The sequence below is a fragment of the Vicia villosa genome, unplaced genomic scaffold, assembly GCF_029867415.1.
Source record: "Vicia villosa cultivar HV-30 ecotype Madison, WI unplaced genomic scaffold, Vvil1.0 ctg.002086F_1_1, whole genome shotgun sequence".
In the NCBI taxonomy this organism is placed as follows: Eukaryota; Viridiplantae; Streptophyta; class Magnoliopsida; order Fabales; family Fabaceae; genus Vicia; species Vicia villosa.
The window spans coordinates 160,751-179,652 of record NW_026705834.1 but is presented as its reverse complement, the minus strand read 5'-3'; the positions used below and the strand labels follow the sequence as shown (position 1 = coordinate 179,652).

Below are 18,902 nucleotides of genomic sequence, written 5' to 3'. Positions count from 1 at the left end.
CTCAAACTATCTTAGATGGGCTTGCCTTTGATTCTGATGTCTTTCAAGCTGATTGATAGTTAGATTATTTTTCTAACTGGGAAGAAAGTCTTACTCTAAAGTATAAAGTAAGTAAGTCAATTCTATAGGAGAAGAAAAAGAAACTAGGATGGATCTCCGGCTGATAAGAAACTTCAACCCCAGCGAATGGCAAAACAACTGCAACTGGTTCGTAGGAGGCTCCCACTATACATATGTAGTTTGTAGGAAGGATAGGATGGCATCAAGACTGCTCGTATGGAGACTTTTTCTCAATTGTAGGAACCTCCGGGAATGTCTTAGTCCTAGTACTTACTGTTAGGAGAATAGCCCTTCGATCCTTATTATTGTGATTTTTGTTTGTTTTATAGTTCGGCTAGCTTGCTGAACCAGTAGAAAAAGATTCGATTCTTCGAACGTACTGATATATAGAGTAGTTAGTATAACGCAGAATCGAGTACTTCTAGTAGAATAATAATAATATACTGTACTTTTTTCAAGGAAAAATATTGTATAGTAATGATGCCGAATCCGTTAGGTTGAGTTAGTAAAGGAGCATCCGTTAGTACTGATAGAATCGTTCTAGCCTCAACAGGGGAATTACTTTTCAAGTAAACTGACTACTATTCTTACTTCTAGAACCTGGGTATGCTTATTCACTAGTTGCTGGAAGGGTAGAACGTAGGGCAGTGTTGGCTCATCTTTCACTTCCGGACTCTAGCTTTCTAAAACCTTCCTCACCTATAGCACCTGGCTTAGCTTTAAGCCAATCCCGGTGGACTTCCTTATCCTTATTCTAGAACCTTCACCTGGGAGTAAGAATCTTCCGTACTTCGTCCTTAGTTAGCCTTTGTCTCATTTCCCCTTCCTCACTTTAGCTCTAGGGAATGACTCCTACCCCTCCTGCTACTTCACTATACCTAAAAATAAAAAGAAAAAACTCTAGCTCAGCTCGGGGTTAGGCTTATGTGTCCTACCTTGCCATAATCAAGATTGACAACATCTTCGGACCTTGGCCTTGAAGTCGAGTTACTCTCGTGCCCAAACTCCAAAGACTCAGAAAAGGACTAAACCCCGCTACTTGTCTCAGCATCTGCTTCGTTCGGTCTTGCAGCTACTTTTTCAGAGGGATCCCCAAAGTAATATACTTATATGCCCTCCCATATTGGTATCCCATGTCTGATTATCGACATTAGGACTAACTATCTTCTTTTGTCTTTTCCACCAATTGACTAGCCACTCAATGAATGACACATGGCGTGAAAATAAAACAAAATAAAAAAGAAGCAACACATAGATATCAGAATAGTACCAACATATACAAAACAATAAGTAATAAAGAGTTTCTCCCATGGATTTTTATCACCGAACATAGCAGAGCAACAATAGAAAAATTCTTCCCCTCTCAAATACAAATCAAAGCATTCAAACTCAGATTCAAATCACCAGAATAACAATTAGATAAACATGCTAATCGATAAAAGTGTGATTACCGAATCGAAAGGGTTTTGACGGTGATGACGCGTTGCCTGAGTTTCACTGCGATGTGTGTTTGCGGATTCATTCGATCCATTCGAAGCTGAAGCGTGGTTGTTGTGCTTGCGTTGGTGAAGTTGCGGCCTAGGTATCGACGGTGGTTGTGGGTTGTCAAAGACGACGTCATGGTGGGAGGGTCCCTGCGGTGCGGCCGGTGGTGTTGTTGTCGCGGAGAACGCATGGTGACTTCGTTTCCGATCGACTTTGGCTTTTACTCTTCTTCCTTTTTCCAATTCCTTGTCTCTAAAAAAAAAAGTACTAACAAAACAACAATAAGTTATACAAGTTGTATTTGTAGGGTGAATTGGTCCTGGTTTTGGTTCGAATCTTGCAGGTGAAACCATGTTGGATAAAGCGATTACTCCGCGTCGATGTTTGCGTCTGCGGGCATTGGCTTGTCCGTGTGTAGATCGGGGAGATGTTGCTCGGCACCGAAGCTTCGATTCAACCGCAACAGTGATTACTCTCGTTTGGATCCGCATCATCTTTCTCTGCAAAACAAATTATACGGGTTACGGTTTCATGTATTGTGTCGCTGAGTTGGTGATGATGGTTGAAGATGTTGCTTGCGTTTAGGCGGTAGTTTTGCATTTGATTTCTTCTTCCTTTCCTACCTGTAAACAAAATTAAAGAAAGCACAATAATTAGTTGTTATGGTCTTTGGTTGGAATTATTAGGAGTATGATGTTGAATCAATAAACAAAAGTTTTATGGTGTTGGATTCTTGGCCATAGAGATCAAGAGCAGCAACATGAATTGTATCATTTGAATCTCCTCTGTGTATGTTTTTCCCTGAAGATGATGAAGATAAAAGCGTGAGGGGGAGGCAGGAAATTTTTTTGGGCCTCTAAAATAAGGGTTTTTGTTCCTATTTATAATATACAAAATTAGGTTAAACCTAATGGACCATAATTAATTAAAAATAACCAAAATCCCAAACAAAATGAATTAACTTTAATTGAGTTTTTATGATATATTTAACCAATTAAAAAACTAACCTAAACTATAAAAAAGGTGTAGAATTTAAAATCTTTCTATTATTTTTTTTAAAGAAAAATAAAAACTATGACAATAAATTGTAAATAATAAAAAACAATTTTTTTTTTGTGATTTTAAGAAAAAGTGATTTAAAACAGAAATTAAGTTAGTAGCAAATAAAATAAAAAAAACTGTTAGTAGTGGGACTCGAACACGGGACCTCACGCTATTGTAACTTTCACGCTCAAATTCTTACCAAGTGTGCCAATTCATTTATTCGAAATAAAATGGTGTTTGTAAATATACGAGGGCAAATTTTGGGGTATGACATTACCAAAATAAATACCTAGTGGTCGCTGTGGATTACTTCACGAAATGGATAGAAGCCGAAGCGCTCGCCAAAATCACGTCCCAAAACGTGCTCCGCTTTTATAAGCGGAACATACTCGCTCGGTTTGGGGTGCCACAGGCGATCATTACCGATAACGGCACCCAGTTCACGGACAAAAAATTTCAAGAGTTCGTAACCAAACTCGGGACGAAACAACACTTCACTTCAGTCGAACACCCTCAAACGAACGGACAAGCCGAAGCCGCCAACCGAGTCATTCTCCGTGGACTGAAGAGAAGGTTGGGCGAGGCAAAAAAGGCTTGGGTCGAAGAGTTACACAGCGTCCTCTGGGCGTATAGGACGACCCCACACTCGACCACAGGCGAAACACCGTTCAGGTTAACCTATGGCACCGAAGCCGTGATCCCCGTGGAGATCCGAGAAGCATCTCGTCAAACTGAGTCACCTCTCGAAGAGGAACTCAATGACGAAGCTATGAGAGAAGAGCTCGACATGGTCGAGGAAATCCGAACAGGATCCTCCCTCCGAGAAGCGAAACTGAAACAACAAATAGCCTTACGCCATAGCACTAAAGTTATCAAACGCGGGTTCGAAATTGGAGACTTGGTCCTCCGCAGAAACATGAAAGATTCGCGCGAGGGCAAACTAGCCCCAAACTGGGAAGGTCCGTATCGAGTATATGATAAAACCGAAAACGGTGCATATTACCTCGAAAACCTTCTCGGCGAAAAACTTGCTCGACCTTGGAACGCTGAAAAACTCAGACGCTACTACAGTTAGAAACAACCTAACGCTACCCGGCCACTCGTAACGAACACGAGGAAAAGCTGGGCAAGGACTCGCGCCATGGTACATGCGCGTATGCTCCACGACAGCTTCAGTCGGATAACCCTACCAGGAGGCAAAGCCGACTACGCGGCGGGCCTTACACACAGACCCTCCGCGGAAGTACCTGCACGGCAGAACCCCAGCTCGCGATGGGATCGTTCACGCCGCGAGCACCTGGCCCCGACCGCGGCCTCGAGCTCGCTTGTAGCGCACACCTGCTCTGCGCACCCGGACCGTTCCCCACACGCCCGGGCCACAAACCTCGGCCGAGCACAAACGTAAATATTCGATTAACAGATAAGCATAAACATTGGAGCATAAAACGCAGAAAAATATTAAAAACCGACCAAACTGGCCGGGGATATCCAAATATTACAAAAACTATCCGGGCATCGCCCAACTAACTACATTGGCACGCAGGCCACAAAACATTGGCACGCAGGCCACAGAACGGCGGGCACGCAGGCCACTATCAAGAAATTGGTTAGACATCACAATCCTCCTCCTCGGCACCGTCGTCCTCACCCTGGGGCTCCTGCTCATCTTCCCAGTCCTCGAACTCCGGATTTGACTCAATCCGACCGTCCACAACCTTGTTGTACGGACCGATGCCCTTCGTCACCAAGCGCGGATTGAGGACTTTCAGCTGATCCACTGCGGCTTTAAATCCAACCCCCAGAGTAGCGACACAGTCAACCTCCAGCTCCCTCACCTTGCCCAGAAGCTGGGAGCGGGTCACCAAAGCTTTCTCGTCCTCATCCTCCTCGGCAGCAGGGAGATGAGACCTCTCTAGCTCGGCAATTCGCTCACGGAGCCTTTCCCCCTCAGCCTCCAAATCCCTAACTTTGTTCCGCTCTTTGCAATGTACCTGTCAGATAATATTCACTTGGTAACAATGTAAGTTTTATGCAATGTTTATGATGTATGTAATGAATGAGATGGAGTTCTCAAAATAAATGGAACGTTATGTATGAATTATAACCGCCAGCAATGTATGAATATGCATGTGATGTATATGATGTATGGATATGATTTATGTTGCTCGAAGCATCTTGATTGAGAAGATAAATCTCTGTGTCATTGTGAGTTTGATGTTTTGATCTTTTCTTGGAGATGCTCAGCTGGGGATTTATGATTTCTTGCTTGGGGATGATCAGTAGTAACTTGATGTACCCTGTTTAGAGATATTAATAAACCATGTTTGGAAAAAGGAAGAAGAGTAAAGTTTTGGAGAACCGGTAGTGTTGAATATGTAAACTCTGTTGGGGAGCCATGTCTTTGTCGGGACGAGAGCATTTGAAGATGATTACTCTGTGGGGATATGATCTTGTGAACCCGACTCTGTAGGGAGACATGATTGTCTTGAAAGTTGCCCCCAGTATTATAGTAACTACCATTCCTGGATTTGATTTAGGACATACCACTGAGTTTGGATTAAGATGTCAAACTGGACTTGCATAGATTTGCCGCTGTTAGTAGGAATTTGAATAGATTCACCTCGCGAGGACTTTAAGAAGTGTATATTGTAGGCGACATGCCCCTAGTAATCGTAAACTTAGGATGATGCCCCTGACTGATCGAGCAATGGCTTCTGACCCACTTGGGTGCATGCCCCTGATTGTTTTGGCATCCTTGAGAGATTCTCGGAATCTTGACTTGATTGCCCCCAGATTGGCTGAATAAACTGTGTCATGCCCCTTGTATACATAGGAGACATTACTTTGAAATGATTTTGTCCGTCGGGAGAACTTTGAGTCATTAGTTATACCCTGTGCAAATTTTTTCTGTTGCTAACATTTGAAATTATGTAGCAGAATATGTTTAATAATGAATTCATGAGATGCAATGCATACATTTGTCTTGAGTTTTGAAAAAACATTAAAACAAGAGATGTAAAAACGTGATATTTGTAAAAACGTGGTATTCGTAACAATGTGATGTTTGTAAAAACGTGATATCAACTTAGCATTTTTGGTAACCTTAAGGAGTCAGGATACCTTTTTGGTGACAGTATGCTTTCGAACTAACCATGCTTCAATTAGGACTTTCAAGGGTTGTAACGTGGCTTGGTTCACGGTTTAAGAAACAAAGGATAATGGCTCAAAATTTATTTACACCCATCCCCTTCTTTGTGATGTTCTTCAGTCCTAAGCTCAGTTAATTCAACTTATGCATTCAGGTTCCAAGAGACTTTTGGATTTGCACCTTTGATGGTTCACGAGCAAAGAGAACTTTTGAGATGGCAGTCACTTCTTCCTTTTGGTAGTCACAACATTGTGTTGTTCAGGAATTTATTGACTTCTCTGTTTTCATCTTTTTGATATCCCTAACTTTTGTCTGAACTGTTTATTTTTGAGATTACAGTCAGCGGGATGCCTTGATTTTTGCCTAAGTCACCTTTTTGATTTTTGACTTAGCAGGCTTTTCTTTGTATATATGTTTTTTCATTTTTTTTCTTTATGAAAGATATTGACTGCCTTGCTTAATGATTGATGAACCATCATTGGCTTTTGATTGACATCTCCAACACTTCTTTGATGTGTGCGGTTGAACGATTGTGATTGAAACCTTTGTTGAAAGGTGTACTGAATGATTCTCTTAAATAGAATGCACAGCTAAACTAACTGAGAACTACCCTGCCCCAGGTTAAAATGCGGGTTTTTTCGTACAGAAAGAAACTCCTACTTCGAAGGCTCAAATTGGTTGACAAGGGATTAACATCCTTATATCTCCACTGTTTAGGAATTGAAACAATGCCTGTACATCGTCAGCATAGTCCGTTCAAAAGCATACTGCATGAGGTTGCGGTATCGTTTTCGTCATCCTCCCTTTAAAGGCTTACGGCTTAGCAGAAGTTGAATATCACAAAACACATGCAAAGTAAAGACATAATTAAAAATGAGTGATAGCGAAATAATTTATTCAAGACAAACATATGCAATGCACTGATGATGATTATTACGACAGATAATGTCTATCATGAGTCAAATGTTTAAACAAACAAGAAGGAGACTTGCAAACGAAGGTAGATCTAATGATCCAAAAGTTTGTCCGTCTAGACGTCAATCAGTCTTGCCATGAGTAGGCATAGGAGCGGTGATCACCCCATGAGTTTTCAGGAGGGTTGAATTTGACCTCCCCTTCATTGTTCAGATCTTGAATCTTATTCTTCAATGTTCAGAAATTGTTTGTGAAATGACCAGGACTGTCGGAATGATATGCACACCTCACAATAGGATTATAGCTATGCGCAGAAGTACTAGGATCCTTAGGGGGATCCTTTAAAGTGATCAACTTTGACTTCAACAGGTGTTGTAATGCTTGAGCCAATGACATATTGATCTTTGTGAATTGACGCTTAGGTGCATCTGGCTTCCGTCGTTGTTGTAGAACTGGTGTAGAGGTTCAGAGTATCTGGGGGTTCGAGCTTCCGAAATGTGTATCTGATTGGAATGTTTCAGAATGTCCGGGGTTCGAGCTTCCGAAATGTATATCTGATTGGAATGTTTCAGAAGTCTGTGGGTCAAGCTTCCAGCATGTTCATCTGTTTGGAACTTTCAGAATGTCCGGGGTTCGAGCTTCCGGAATGTATATCTGATTGGAATGTTTCAGAAGTCTGGGGGTCAAGCTTCCAGAATGTTCATCTGATTGGAACTTTCAGAATGTCCGGGGTTCGAGCTTCCGGAATGTATATCTGATTGGAATGTTTCAGAAGTCTAGGGATCAAGCTTCCAGAATGTTCATCTGATTGGAACTTTCAGAATGTCCGGGGTTCGAGCTTCCGGAATGTATATCTGATTGGAATGTTTCAGAATGTCCGGGGTTCGAGCTTCCGGAATGTATATCTGATTGGAATGTTTCAGAAGTCTGGGGGTCAAGCTTCCAGCATGTTCATCTGATAGAGATTGATTTGTTGATGGTATCTGTCTGACCAGTTGGTAGACCTGAAAGGAAAAGTTAGTTCCATGTGATGTTGTGAATGCAAATGCAATCTTTTCAAGGATCTTTAGGAATTTAGTTGGCAACATTCGCGTCTTTGTCTGAAGAATTCTGAATTTTGTCTTTGAACGTTCCTCTTTGAGAATCAAGCTCACCATATCGAGTGGATCATCGCCTCTAATTAGGGATACTTCTAAATTTGAAAATACATGGCTAGAGGAAAATAAATCCTCTTGCCCCTTGATAGGTACTATGTCTTTGAATTGGAGGGTATGTGGCCAGAGGAAAATAAATCCTCTTGCCCTTGATAGGTACTGTGTCTTTGAATTGGAAGGTATGTGGCCAGAGGAAAATAAATCCTCTTGCCCCTTGATTGGGAAATCAACCTTTGATAGAGGTACCTGAAATTATGCGCTCTAAATCCCTAATATCCTTGAAAGGGTTAGTTAATATGATATGTTATGATGTCATGATGTCATGATGTTATGCACATGTAATGCATTAAGTAAGGCATAAGGTAATAAGGACGAAATGTCCTACAAGCAAATCCTGCAAAGAAATAGAAAGGTTAGTAGCACACACAAGTAAGTCACACAAGTCACACAATTTTTGGCTTAAGGCTTGCATGGAGTCTGATCAGGTGTCCTTCCCAAGGGTATTTCTATGGATAAAGGAGATTTCAGCAACGGGTTCTAAAAGTTATCCAGAATTGTCAGCCCTTCTAAAGCACCCTCGGACATGATACATTCGCATCATGCAATGATACTTTGAGAAAGGACCTATCTGAATTGTAGCATCGGGTAGCGACTAATTCTCGACATTTGCCAAGAGTAGTCCCCCCACTACGTTCCTAAAGGCCAGGATGGGTTAAAGGTAACTAAAGGTCCTTGAGCTCCGGCGCACCCACAGACACATACATAGACCCCCCTCATTTGAGAAAGGTGTGCATATGCTATGGAGTCCTAACTCAAGTGTGAACTTCATATTGACTCATCTCCCACATATGTGAAAGAGGTCGCCATGACTATGCCACTTCTAATCTTAAGTGTTCTTGAATCCGGGTATAGGATTCGTCCTTCAGTTAATTCCCAAAACGCCCCTGAAAAATAAAACAAACAAAGCAAGCAATAGAAAACATTTAAGTGAATCCTAAACTTTTAAGGTAACCCCTCTTTTATCGAAATTAATCCCCAGCAGAGTCGCCAGTTCTGTAATACGGTGAACTGACTTTTTATCGATCGAAATGTCGCGGTTAAGCAAGAGTCGCCACCGACTTTTATTTTATCCAAACAAATTCAGAAAGGCTAAAAGAAAACAGAAAAAAACCTTTTAAAGAAATCTAAGTTCGGGGGTAATTTATGCAAAGGGAAGGTGTAAGGCACCCTTTGCATCCGTGGTTTTCCATGGGCTCTTAATTGCTTTGCTTGCTCGTTTTCAGAAAATGTAGATGAAAGAGGAAAAATGGACTTTAGCTCGTAAATGAGCGTAGCCAGTTTTTGAAGAATTTTGAGAAAGAATATAGAAAATAGAGCATGGCAAGGCAATTAGGGGCAATTACCTTAAACTCAGATGATAGGTCTCTTTTTAGCCTTTCAGAATGAAAGGGTCAATCCTTGCCATGAGAGGGCAGGAAGCCTTTCGTTTGGAGGTAGAAGGGTCATCGAATTATCGTTCGCCCAAAGACTGACCCATGCCATAGAGAGGCAGGTAGTCTAAGAGGAAGGATCAGAATAGCCTTTCGTAGGCAACCAGAAGATACCTCAGCCTTTTCCGTAGGCAACTTTCGAGGGTCGAGGTCATGTTAGTGTATCGAAGGCAGCATCATTAGGGACCATGACCTTTAATCGAGGCAACATGGCTGAGGTATCCTCATATTCGAGGGACTGGCTATTCTGCAAAAAATACAAGGCAACAAGGCAACAAGGCAACAGGCAACAGGCAACAGGCAACAAGGCAACAAGGCAACAAGGCAACAAGGCAACAAGGCAACAAGGCAACAGGCAACAGGACGACAGAGAGGTTACCCAAAAGTGTGCGTGTGTGCACCAATCATGTGATTATATTCAAATATATTATCTTGTAAATTAGAGATTTTAAATTCAATTCATGGTTGTCACTCCCTATCTTACTAACCACGCAGATAATATAAGGCAAGAACAACAATAATATGGGGAGGGGACAATGAAACCAGCGGATCCCTTAATAGGGTTTAACATAAGTAATAATTAAACAGAAAGAATAAAAGATTAGAGTTTAGGGTTACCAAACTCGTAGCTTTGGCGATCAACGAACCCTGAAAAGACAAACAAACCAAAAATAGGGTGAGTGTATGGCTAGTTCATTGATCAGAAAGGCAAAAGTAGATTAATTGAAATTAAAAGGCAAAAATAATTATATTAAATTAAAGGCAAAAATAAATGTAAAAAGAAATAGAATCGGGGACTTAGCTTTGATCTGATATGGTTCGTAGTCGGAGGAACCTTGATTATTCCATGCATGCGCGCACAAGCTATGAATGTCTGCAAAACAGTTCGATGCTCACGATGGTAGTACCTCGCAAAACAAGAAAATGTTAAAAAATCGACGTGGAATAATGAAAAAAAATATGAATCAAAATTGATTAAAAGATAAACTATATTAAAAAGAGAAGTCATATTTTTTGGTATTTTTAATATAAAAAACCTAATTCTAATATTTTTGTGTTAGTTTTATATATATATATATATATATATATATATATATATATATATATATATATATATATATATATATATATATATATATATATATATATATATATATATATATATATATATATATATACACGAAATAATACATGCTAGAATATATATAGTTTTTTTTGTTAATATATAAGAAATAATACATGCTAGAATATATATACATGCTAGAATATACACCGGTTAACTTAAAGTGCCGGCTACTGTACGTTAAAAATCACGATACCTGTTTCATTTTAGACTTACAAAATCATTATCACCACCTCATGGCATTGTTATTGGAAAATATTACTAATTAGAAGGAGAACATGTATCAGCATATTTGACATTAGGACTAACTATCTTCTTTTGTCTTTTCCACCAATTGACTAGCCACTCAATGAATGACACATGGCGTGAAAATAAAACAAAATAAAAAAGAAGCAACACATAGATATCAGAATAGTACCAACATATACAAAACAATAAGTAATAAAGAGTTTCTCCCATGGATTTTTATCACCGAACATAGCAGAGCAACAATAGAAAAATTCTTCCCCTCTCAAATACAAATCAAAGCATTCAAACTCAGATTCAAATCACCAGAATAACAATTAGATAAACATGCTAATCGATAAAAGTGTGATTACCGAATCGAAAGGGTTTTGACGGTGATGACGCGTTGCCTGAGTTTCACTGCGATGTGTGTTTGCGGATTCATTCGATCCATTCGAAGCTGAAGCGTGGTTGTTGTGCTTGCGTTGGTGAAGTTGCGGCCTAGGTATCGACGGTGGTTGTGGGTTGTCAAAGACGACGTCATGGTGGGAGGGTCCCTGCGGTGCGGCCGGTGGTGTTGTTGTCGCGGAGAACGCATGGTGACTTCGTTTCCGATCGACTTTGGCTTTTACTCTTCTTCCTTTTTCCAATTCCTTGTCTCTAAAAAAAAAGTACTAACAAAACAACAATAAGTTATACAAGTTGTATTTGTAGGGTGAATTGGTCCTGGTTTTGGTTCGAATCTTGCAGGTGAAACCATGTTGGATAAAGCGATTACTCCGCGTCGATGTTTGCGTCTGCGGGCATTGGCTTGTCCGTGTGTAGATCGGGGAGATGTTGCTCGGCACCGAAGCTTCGATTCAACCGCAACAGTGATTACTCTCGTTTGGATCCGCATCATCTTTCTCTGCAAAACAAATTATACGGGTTACGGTTTCATGTATTGTGTCGCTGAGTTGGTGATGATGGTTGAAGATGTTGCTTGCGTTTAGGCGGTAGTTTTGCATTTGATTTCTTCTTCCTTTCCTACCTGTAAACAAAATTAAAGAAAGCACAATAATTAGTTGTTATGGTCTTTGGTTGGAATTATTAGGAGTATGATGTTGAATCAATAAACAAAAGTTTTATGGTGTTGGATTCTTGGCCATAGAGATCAAGAGCAGCAACATGAATTGTATCATTTGAATCTCCTCTGTGTATGTTTTTCCCTGAAGATGATGAAGATAAAAGCGTGAGGGGGAGGCAGGAAATTTTTTTGGGCCTCTAAAATAAGGGTTTTTGTTCCTATTTATAATATACAAAATTAGGTTAAACCTAATGGACCATAATTAATTAAAAATAACCAAAATCCCAAACAAAATGAATTAACTTTAATTGAGTTTTTATGATATATTTAACCAATTAAAAAACTAACCTAAACTATAAAAAAGGTGTAGAATTTAAAATCTTTCTATTATTTTTTTTAAAGAAAAATAAAAACTATGACAATAAATTGTAAATAATAAAAAACAATTTTTTTTTTGTGATTTTAAGAAAAAGTGATTTAAAACAGAAATTAAGTTAGTAGCAAATAAAATAAAAAAAACTGTTAGTAGTGGGACTCGAACACGGGACCTCACGCTATTGTAACTTTCACGCTCAAATTCTTACCAAGTGTGCCAATTCATTTATTCGAAATAAAATGGTGTTTGTAAATATACGAGGGCAAATTTTGGGGTATGACATTACCAAAATAAATACCTAGTGGTCGCTGTGGATTACTTCACGAAATGGATAGAAGCCGAAGCGCTCGCCAAAATCACGTCCCAAAACGTGCTCCGCTTTTATAAGCGGAACATACTCGCTCGGTTTGGGGTGCCACAGGCGATCATTACCGATAACGGCACCCAGTTCACGGACAAAAAATTTCAAGAGTTCGTAACCAAACTCGGGACGAAACAACACTTCACTTCAGTCGAACACCCTCAAACGAACGGACAAGCCGAAGCCGCCAACCGAGTCATTCTCCGTGGACTGAAGAGAAGGTTGGGCGAGGCAAAAAAGGCTTGGGTCGAAGAGTTACACAGCGTCCTCTGGGCGTACAGGACGACCCCACACTCGACCACAGGCGAAACACCGTTCAGGTTAACCTATGGCACCGAAGCCGTGATCCCCGTGGAGATCCGAGAACCATCTCGTCGAACTGAGTCACCTCTCGAAGAGGAACTCAATGACGAAGCTATGAGAGAAGAGCTCGACATGGTCGAGGAAATCCGAACAGGATCCTCCCTCCGAGAAGCGAAACTGAAACAACAAATAGCCTTACGCCATAGCACTAAAGTTATCAAACGCGGGTTCGAAATTGGAGACTTGGTCCTCCGCAGAAACATGAAAGATTCGCGCGAGGGCAAACTAGCCCCAAACTGGGAAGGTCCGTATCGAGTATATGATAAAACCGAAAACGGTGCATATTACCTCGAAAACCTTCTCGGCGAAAAACTTGCTCGACCTTGGAACGCTGAAAAACTCAGACGCTACTACAGTTAGAAACAACCTAACGCTACCCGGCCACTCGTAACGAACACGAGGAAAAGCTGGGCAAGGACTCGCGCCATGGTACATGCGCGTATGCTCCACGACAGCTTCAGTCGGATAACCCTACCAGGAGGCAAAGCCGACTACGCGGCGGGCCTTACACACAGACCCTCCGCGGAAGTACCTGCACGGCAGAACCCCAGCTCGCGATGGGATCGTTCACGCCGCGAGCACCTAGCCCCGACCGCGGCCTCGAGCTCGCTTGTAGCGCACACCTGCTCTGCGCACCCGGACCGTTCCCCACACGCCCGGGCCACAAACCTCGGCCGAGCACAAACGTAAATATTCGATTAACAGATAAGCATAAACATTGGAGCATAAAACGCAGAAAAATATTAAAAACCGACCAAACTGGCCGGGGATATCCAAATATTACAAAAACTATCCGGGCATCGCCCAACTAACTACATTGGCACGCAGGCCACAAAACATTGGCACGCAGGCCACAGAACGGCGGGCACGCAGGCCACTATCAAGAAATTGGTTAGACATCACAATCCTCCTCCTCGGCACCGTCGTCCTCACCCTGGGGCTCCTGCTCATCTTCCCAGTCCTCGAACTCCGGATTTGACTCAATCCGACCGTCCACAACCTTGTTGTACGGACCGATGCCCTTCGTCACCAAGCGCGGATTGAGGACTTTCAGCTGATCCACTGCGGCTTTAAATCCAACCCCCAGAGTAGCGACACAGTCAACCTCCAGCTCCCTCACCTTGCCCAGAAGCTGGGAGCGGGTCACCAAAGCTTTCTCGTCCTCATCCTCCTCGGCAGCAGGGAGATGAGACCTCTCTAGCTCGGCAATTCGCTCACGGAGCCTTTCCCCCTCAGCCTCCAAATCCCTAACTTTGTTCCGCTCTTTGCAGAGGTCTTCGACGATGCCGCTCTGAACCCATACTTATCCTTGTACTGTTCGAACTCGTGCTCCAGCTCATCATACTTGGTCTGCAGAGCATCATAGTCCAGGGCGGCCACCCTCATCATCCCTTCAAGATCCTCGGACAAGTCCTTATCCCGGGCCGCCCGATCACGCCTGACTATATGCCTCACCTCCTCGCGCTCCAGCAACACATTCCTCTTGGAGAAGATCCCCCTGTGCAGAGTACATGAGGGCAGCACAATGTCCTCCTCGGACGGGTTGTCATTGATAAGGGGGCGGAGTTCGGGAGTCCCCTCGTTCTTTTGTTTTTTCCCGGCCGGAGAACTTCCCGAAGTCGTCCCGACCGACGAAGGGGAGCCACCGTCAGGCGCACCCGCAGCAGCCGCCTTGACCTCCTCGACCCGCGATCGCTTCACGGTCAGCTTGATGGGCCCCTTGTTCTTTGCCCTCATCTTCACAATCTTGTCATGCAGGTCGGCCATTTTTCCTGCAAAATAAAGAGTTAGAACCGAAAGGATATTACTCGAACAAGAAATAGTTATCTCACCTAACAAAATTATCTCATCCCCGTAACTCCCACACTCGAGGATGGCTTTTGTGCTGATATGCCGAGGCTCCAGCATAGGGCCTCCATCTTCCTCGACTAAGGGATCCCCGTTGGGATAGGTACATACTGCCGGTCTAAACCCGTCCACGAAAGAAGCGAGCCGCTGATACCCCCCCGTATCGCGTTCATTGAGATCCTCGTCCCGGAAGATGTAATAGTCGGTCCCATGCTCGAAATGGTCAGGCTGCCACTCTAACGGGAACCGAGCAGCTGGGCCCACTCTCCTCACCCCATCCTCAAGATACTCGCGTTCCTCGAACAAATGATTCTCGGCATCAGGAGTGAGCGGCTTAATTATAAAATACCGGCTCTTGAAATGCTTGATAGAGTCCTGGTAAATGGCGAACAGCTTCTTCGGCTGCTTAAAGGACACCCAACTCCACTTGCCGTCCGGATCGCGCAACCTCTGCAAATGAAACACTCTGAAGAAAAGAGGCAGGGTCGCTTCGACCTCCAAGTACCCGCATACGACCTCAAAGGCCCTTAAGAACGCTAAAGCGTTGGGATGGAGCTGAGACGGGCACAGGCGCAACCAACTGAAGACACTCTGTTGCAAATGAGTGAAGAGGAGACGGAGACCAGCCTCCTTAAAGACGAACTCATACATTGCGAAATGGGGACCGGGGAATTGCGAGCAGATCCTCTGATGAGATTTAGGCACAAAGGTGCCCCAAGAAGGCTCCTCGTCTTGGTCAAGGTCCTCGATGACGTTAAAGGCTTCCTTGGGACGACTCGTGAAGCGCGACGCAATCGTCCTCGGAGCAACGGCCACCCATTCCTCAAGTTTCCTCGGGGAAGTCTCGACGACGGGAACACCCTCGTCCTGCGAGCAACCAACAGCTTCATCCCCGTCCGATATGTCGAAGGCGACATCATCTTTGTTCTCGTCGGCCATTTACCTGAAAAGCAGAGGAAACAGTGAATTCGACTGGTCAAATCCACCCTTCCACCGCAAGTCAAGTGAAAGGGCGAGGAAAAGAGACGAGGAGAGAATTCCACCCCCCTCGGACACCGACGAGCCAAATTAGAAGCACCCGCAAAGTAAAGCCGCCACGTACGGCGATGGACGGCAGGTGCATTTAGCTCCCCGGCAAACTCACACCCTAACTGAGGCATGTCGTCGCCTTCGCTCGTCTCACGCAAATTGTTCACTATTAAATCTAAAGCATGGACGTCTAATTCAACTATTCCTGTCCCGCTCACTCAAATCTTACTCGGCAAACACATGAAAGAAATAACGATCTCCTACGACTACTCGGCAAACTCATGAAGCTTGCTCGACGCAGTCATCAATCCTGCCCGCCGCACTCGAAGCTAAAACATAAAACTTAAATGAAAGCAAGGAGGAGACGAGGAACTTACTTGAAGTAGCAGAAGAAAGAAGTGCGAGACGAAGAGGAGAGCTGTGAGCGAGTCTTGTAAGTTTGCAAAATGTTAAGTGACAAATGAATGGTCTTCTCGCTCTTTATATAGGGAAAGGAGGCCAAAGGGTGTCATGATAGCCTAGGCAGCCTAGGAGACGCCATCATTGATTACACCCCCAAGGCAGCTCCATCCACGAAAGGGTGCCACGTCACGAAACAACTTTGGAAACCCAAACGGCGCAGTCTGCATTTATGCCTAAAAACGGCGCTGCAATGATGACAGTCTCCAAAACTGCCACCTGTCAGCCACACTCTGACAAGCAGCAACCAAGCATGTCAAGAGGAAACCAAGGGACAGCCATCTCCTCGACGGGTCTTCGAGGACACCATCCGACCACCCTTGGCTCTTATCCCTAGCAGCAACCTTTTCCCTCGCAGACTTAGTCGTACGACGAGATCCCAATTGACGACCAACATTCGTGCTCTTGCTCGGCCAACCTCTTGGCTAAAGTCATCACTCTCACAAGACTAATGACTTGGGGGGCTCCTTTTCTGGCCTGGGCCGAGCAGGCCCAGCTCCTCTCACTAGCCGAGCAGGCCCAATTCATTGGACCCATTTACTGGATAACCGTCAAGGAGTTATCCACGCGCGAAGACCACGCGTCACGCAGCGGGGGATTCGGTCAACCACCTCCGAACCCTACGCTATGATCATCCAGAACGTGGGTCACCTGCTGACTTAGCCCTAGCACAAGGACGTTCTGGAAGTTTCCTAGCACGTGGGCCTCCAATTAGATTCGGCCCAATTAGGAAACCTTGGCCCAGCGCTGGGGGCTATAAATACCCTCTCTCACTAGAGGGTCAGGTATTCTATTCTATTCTATTCACTCTCAACCCTCATTCTCTGATAGCTACTAACTTAAGCATCGGAGAACCTTGCAGGTACCCCCCCATCTTGCTCTCCAAGCCAGATTCTGCTGCCTTGACGATTCTTCTGATCAGGTACGATAAAAAACTATGTGGCACCGAACCATTCTAATAATAAGGGTTGCCTTCTATGCTCATCTATGTTAAGTAGAAGATCATAAATTCATTGGCTCTGACCCCAAAGGTCCATTTCTCTAGATTAAGTATCATGTTATACTGCCAACTCGGTCGAATATGTTGGTGAGGTGTTTCTCGTGGAGTTTTTCTTCCCTATATTTTACCACCATATCGTCCATACACGTTTCTAGAGTCTCGCTGGTTTCTTCTTCAAAAATCTTATTCATCATTCTCTAATACTCAGTGTATATATTTTTCAAGCCAAAAGACATGACATTGTATCAATAATTGGCGTTCTATATGTTTTATGCAAAGGAATTTGATTGTACTCCAATTTATTGATGTTGAGAAAAGGGTATGAATCATTGGTTCATGTTTGGATGAAGTCATTATAATCGATGCACATCCCCCACTTTCCTGACGCTATTTTAACCAAGACAACATTAAAGAGCCATTTCGTATATTTCAATTTAAAAATGAAATTGGTTGATGATAGGCTACACTAGAATACATATCATGCTTTCTACTAGTAAGATCACTAGGTTAACTAGGTTGGTTCATTTCTTAGCAACACTAATCGGGTTATCATCGAGCTGCAAAGTTTTGAACTCTCTTAAACTACATTCCTCGACATAAGGTTATCTATCCTCTTTATAGAAACGGTTAAACTTTTTTCTTTCTACAAGTCTTGCTCCCACTCCATAAAAACAGTTAAACCTTTAAAATTAATTAAATGGTGTGATTCCAACTTTGCAGTTTATTCCATCTAACAACTCTTGTTGAAATTCACTTCAAGCCAATGACTAATTTAAAAATCTTCATCATAGCAAATACAGGTTTTATTATTTATAAATTGATACAGGCTTTATTTATAATTTTATAAAATCATTGTTGGTCGGTTCTTTAACGAGATTAATAGCAAGAACTGATTCCAAATAAAACCATTTAAATAATTTGACGTTAACAATTTACTGTGCTAGTTAAGTTATCAGTTCTATTTCCCTTCTGCTAGGTGTTAATATTAACTTTTGTTGTTGTTGAAAAGACTACACAATAGAAACAAAATAGAACACATAAAACAATTGCAAGGAAATAACAGAAGATGAAAAGAATAAAATGTACCACTCGTTAAAATAATAATAATTAAATAAATTACAAAATTAATCAAATGAATAAGTCATCACACAGATCGAAACAATGCAAAAAAATATAAAAAAAGTTCACGATCCATGTAAATTCGTGATTGAAACCAAAATAGATCAAATTAAAAAGCAAGTAGCTCTCTACATCATCAAAGCAGCAGCGAAAATCACAGCAGCAGATCCGGCAACGGTGAATCTGTTCAAAGCGGCACCGTTTGCGGAAGGTGATTGTGCTTCAGATGGAGGATTAGAGATCGCTGATGGAGTGACGGCAGGAGCGGTGGTGGGAGTAGCAGGGGAAGGGGAAGGAGGAGATGGTGGAGAGTTGGGGGTGGATGGTGAAGGAGATGGAGCGTTCTTTACAGGTACGGGAGGAGACGCCGCCGGTGAGTTAGCGGAAGGAGAAACAGCTGGAGATTGAGAGGGAGAAGAAGACTTAGGTGGAGTAGCAACGGGAGATTTGGTAGGAGATGATGATGGAGATTGAGCAATGGTGGAACCAACCAACAATGTAGCAATTAGCAGCATCAAAACGACTGTGTAGGAGGCCATAGTGGAAAAATGAAGATAATAGATTCAAAGAAATTCAAGAGTGAATAGAATTGAAAGATTAGAGTGTTTGAGAGTGTGGAGAAAGAGTTAGGGTTGAA

General features: G+C 42.8%; 1 protein-coding gene across 1 annotated transcript; it reads right to left on the bottom strand.

Moving 5' to 3' along the window:
- Positions 1-18,213: 18,213 nt before the first annotated feature.
- LOC131637813 (classical arabinogalactan protein 1-like) lies at positions 18,214-18,902 on the bottom strand. Its single transcript, XM_058908391.1, has one exon. It carries the CDS (start codon positions 18,802-18,804, stop codon positions 18,394-18,396), a length of 411 nt encoding a protein of 136 aa, XP_058764374.1. The 5' UTR covers positions 18,805-18,902; the 3' UTR covers positions 18,214-18,393.

Bases quoted from the DNA above. Each gene is read 5' to 3' on its own strand.
- LOC131637813 (XM_058908391.1), bottom strand. From the start codon at position 18,804: ATGGCCTCCTACACAGTCGTTTTGATGCTGCTAATTGCTACATTGTTG.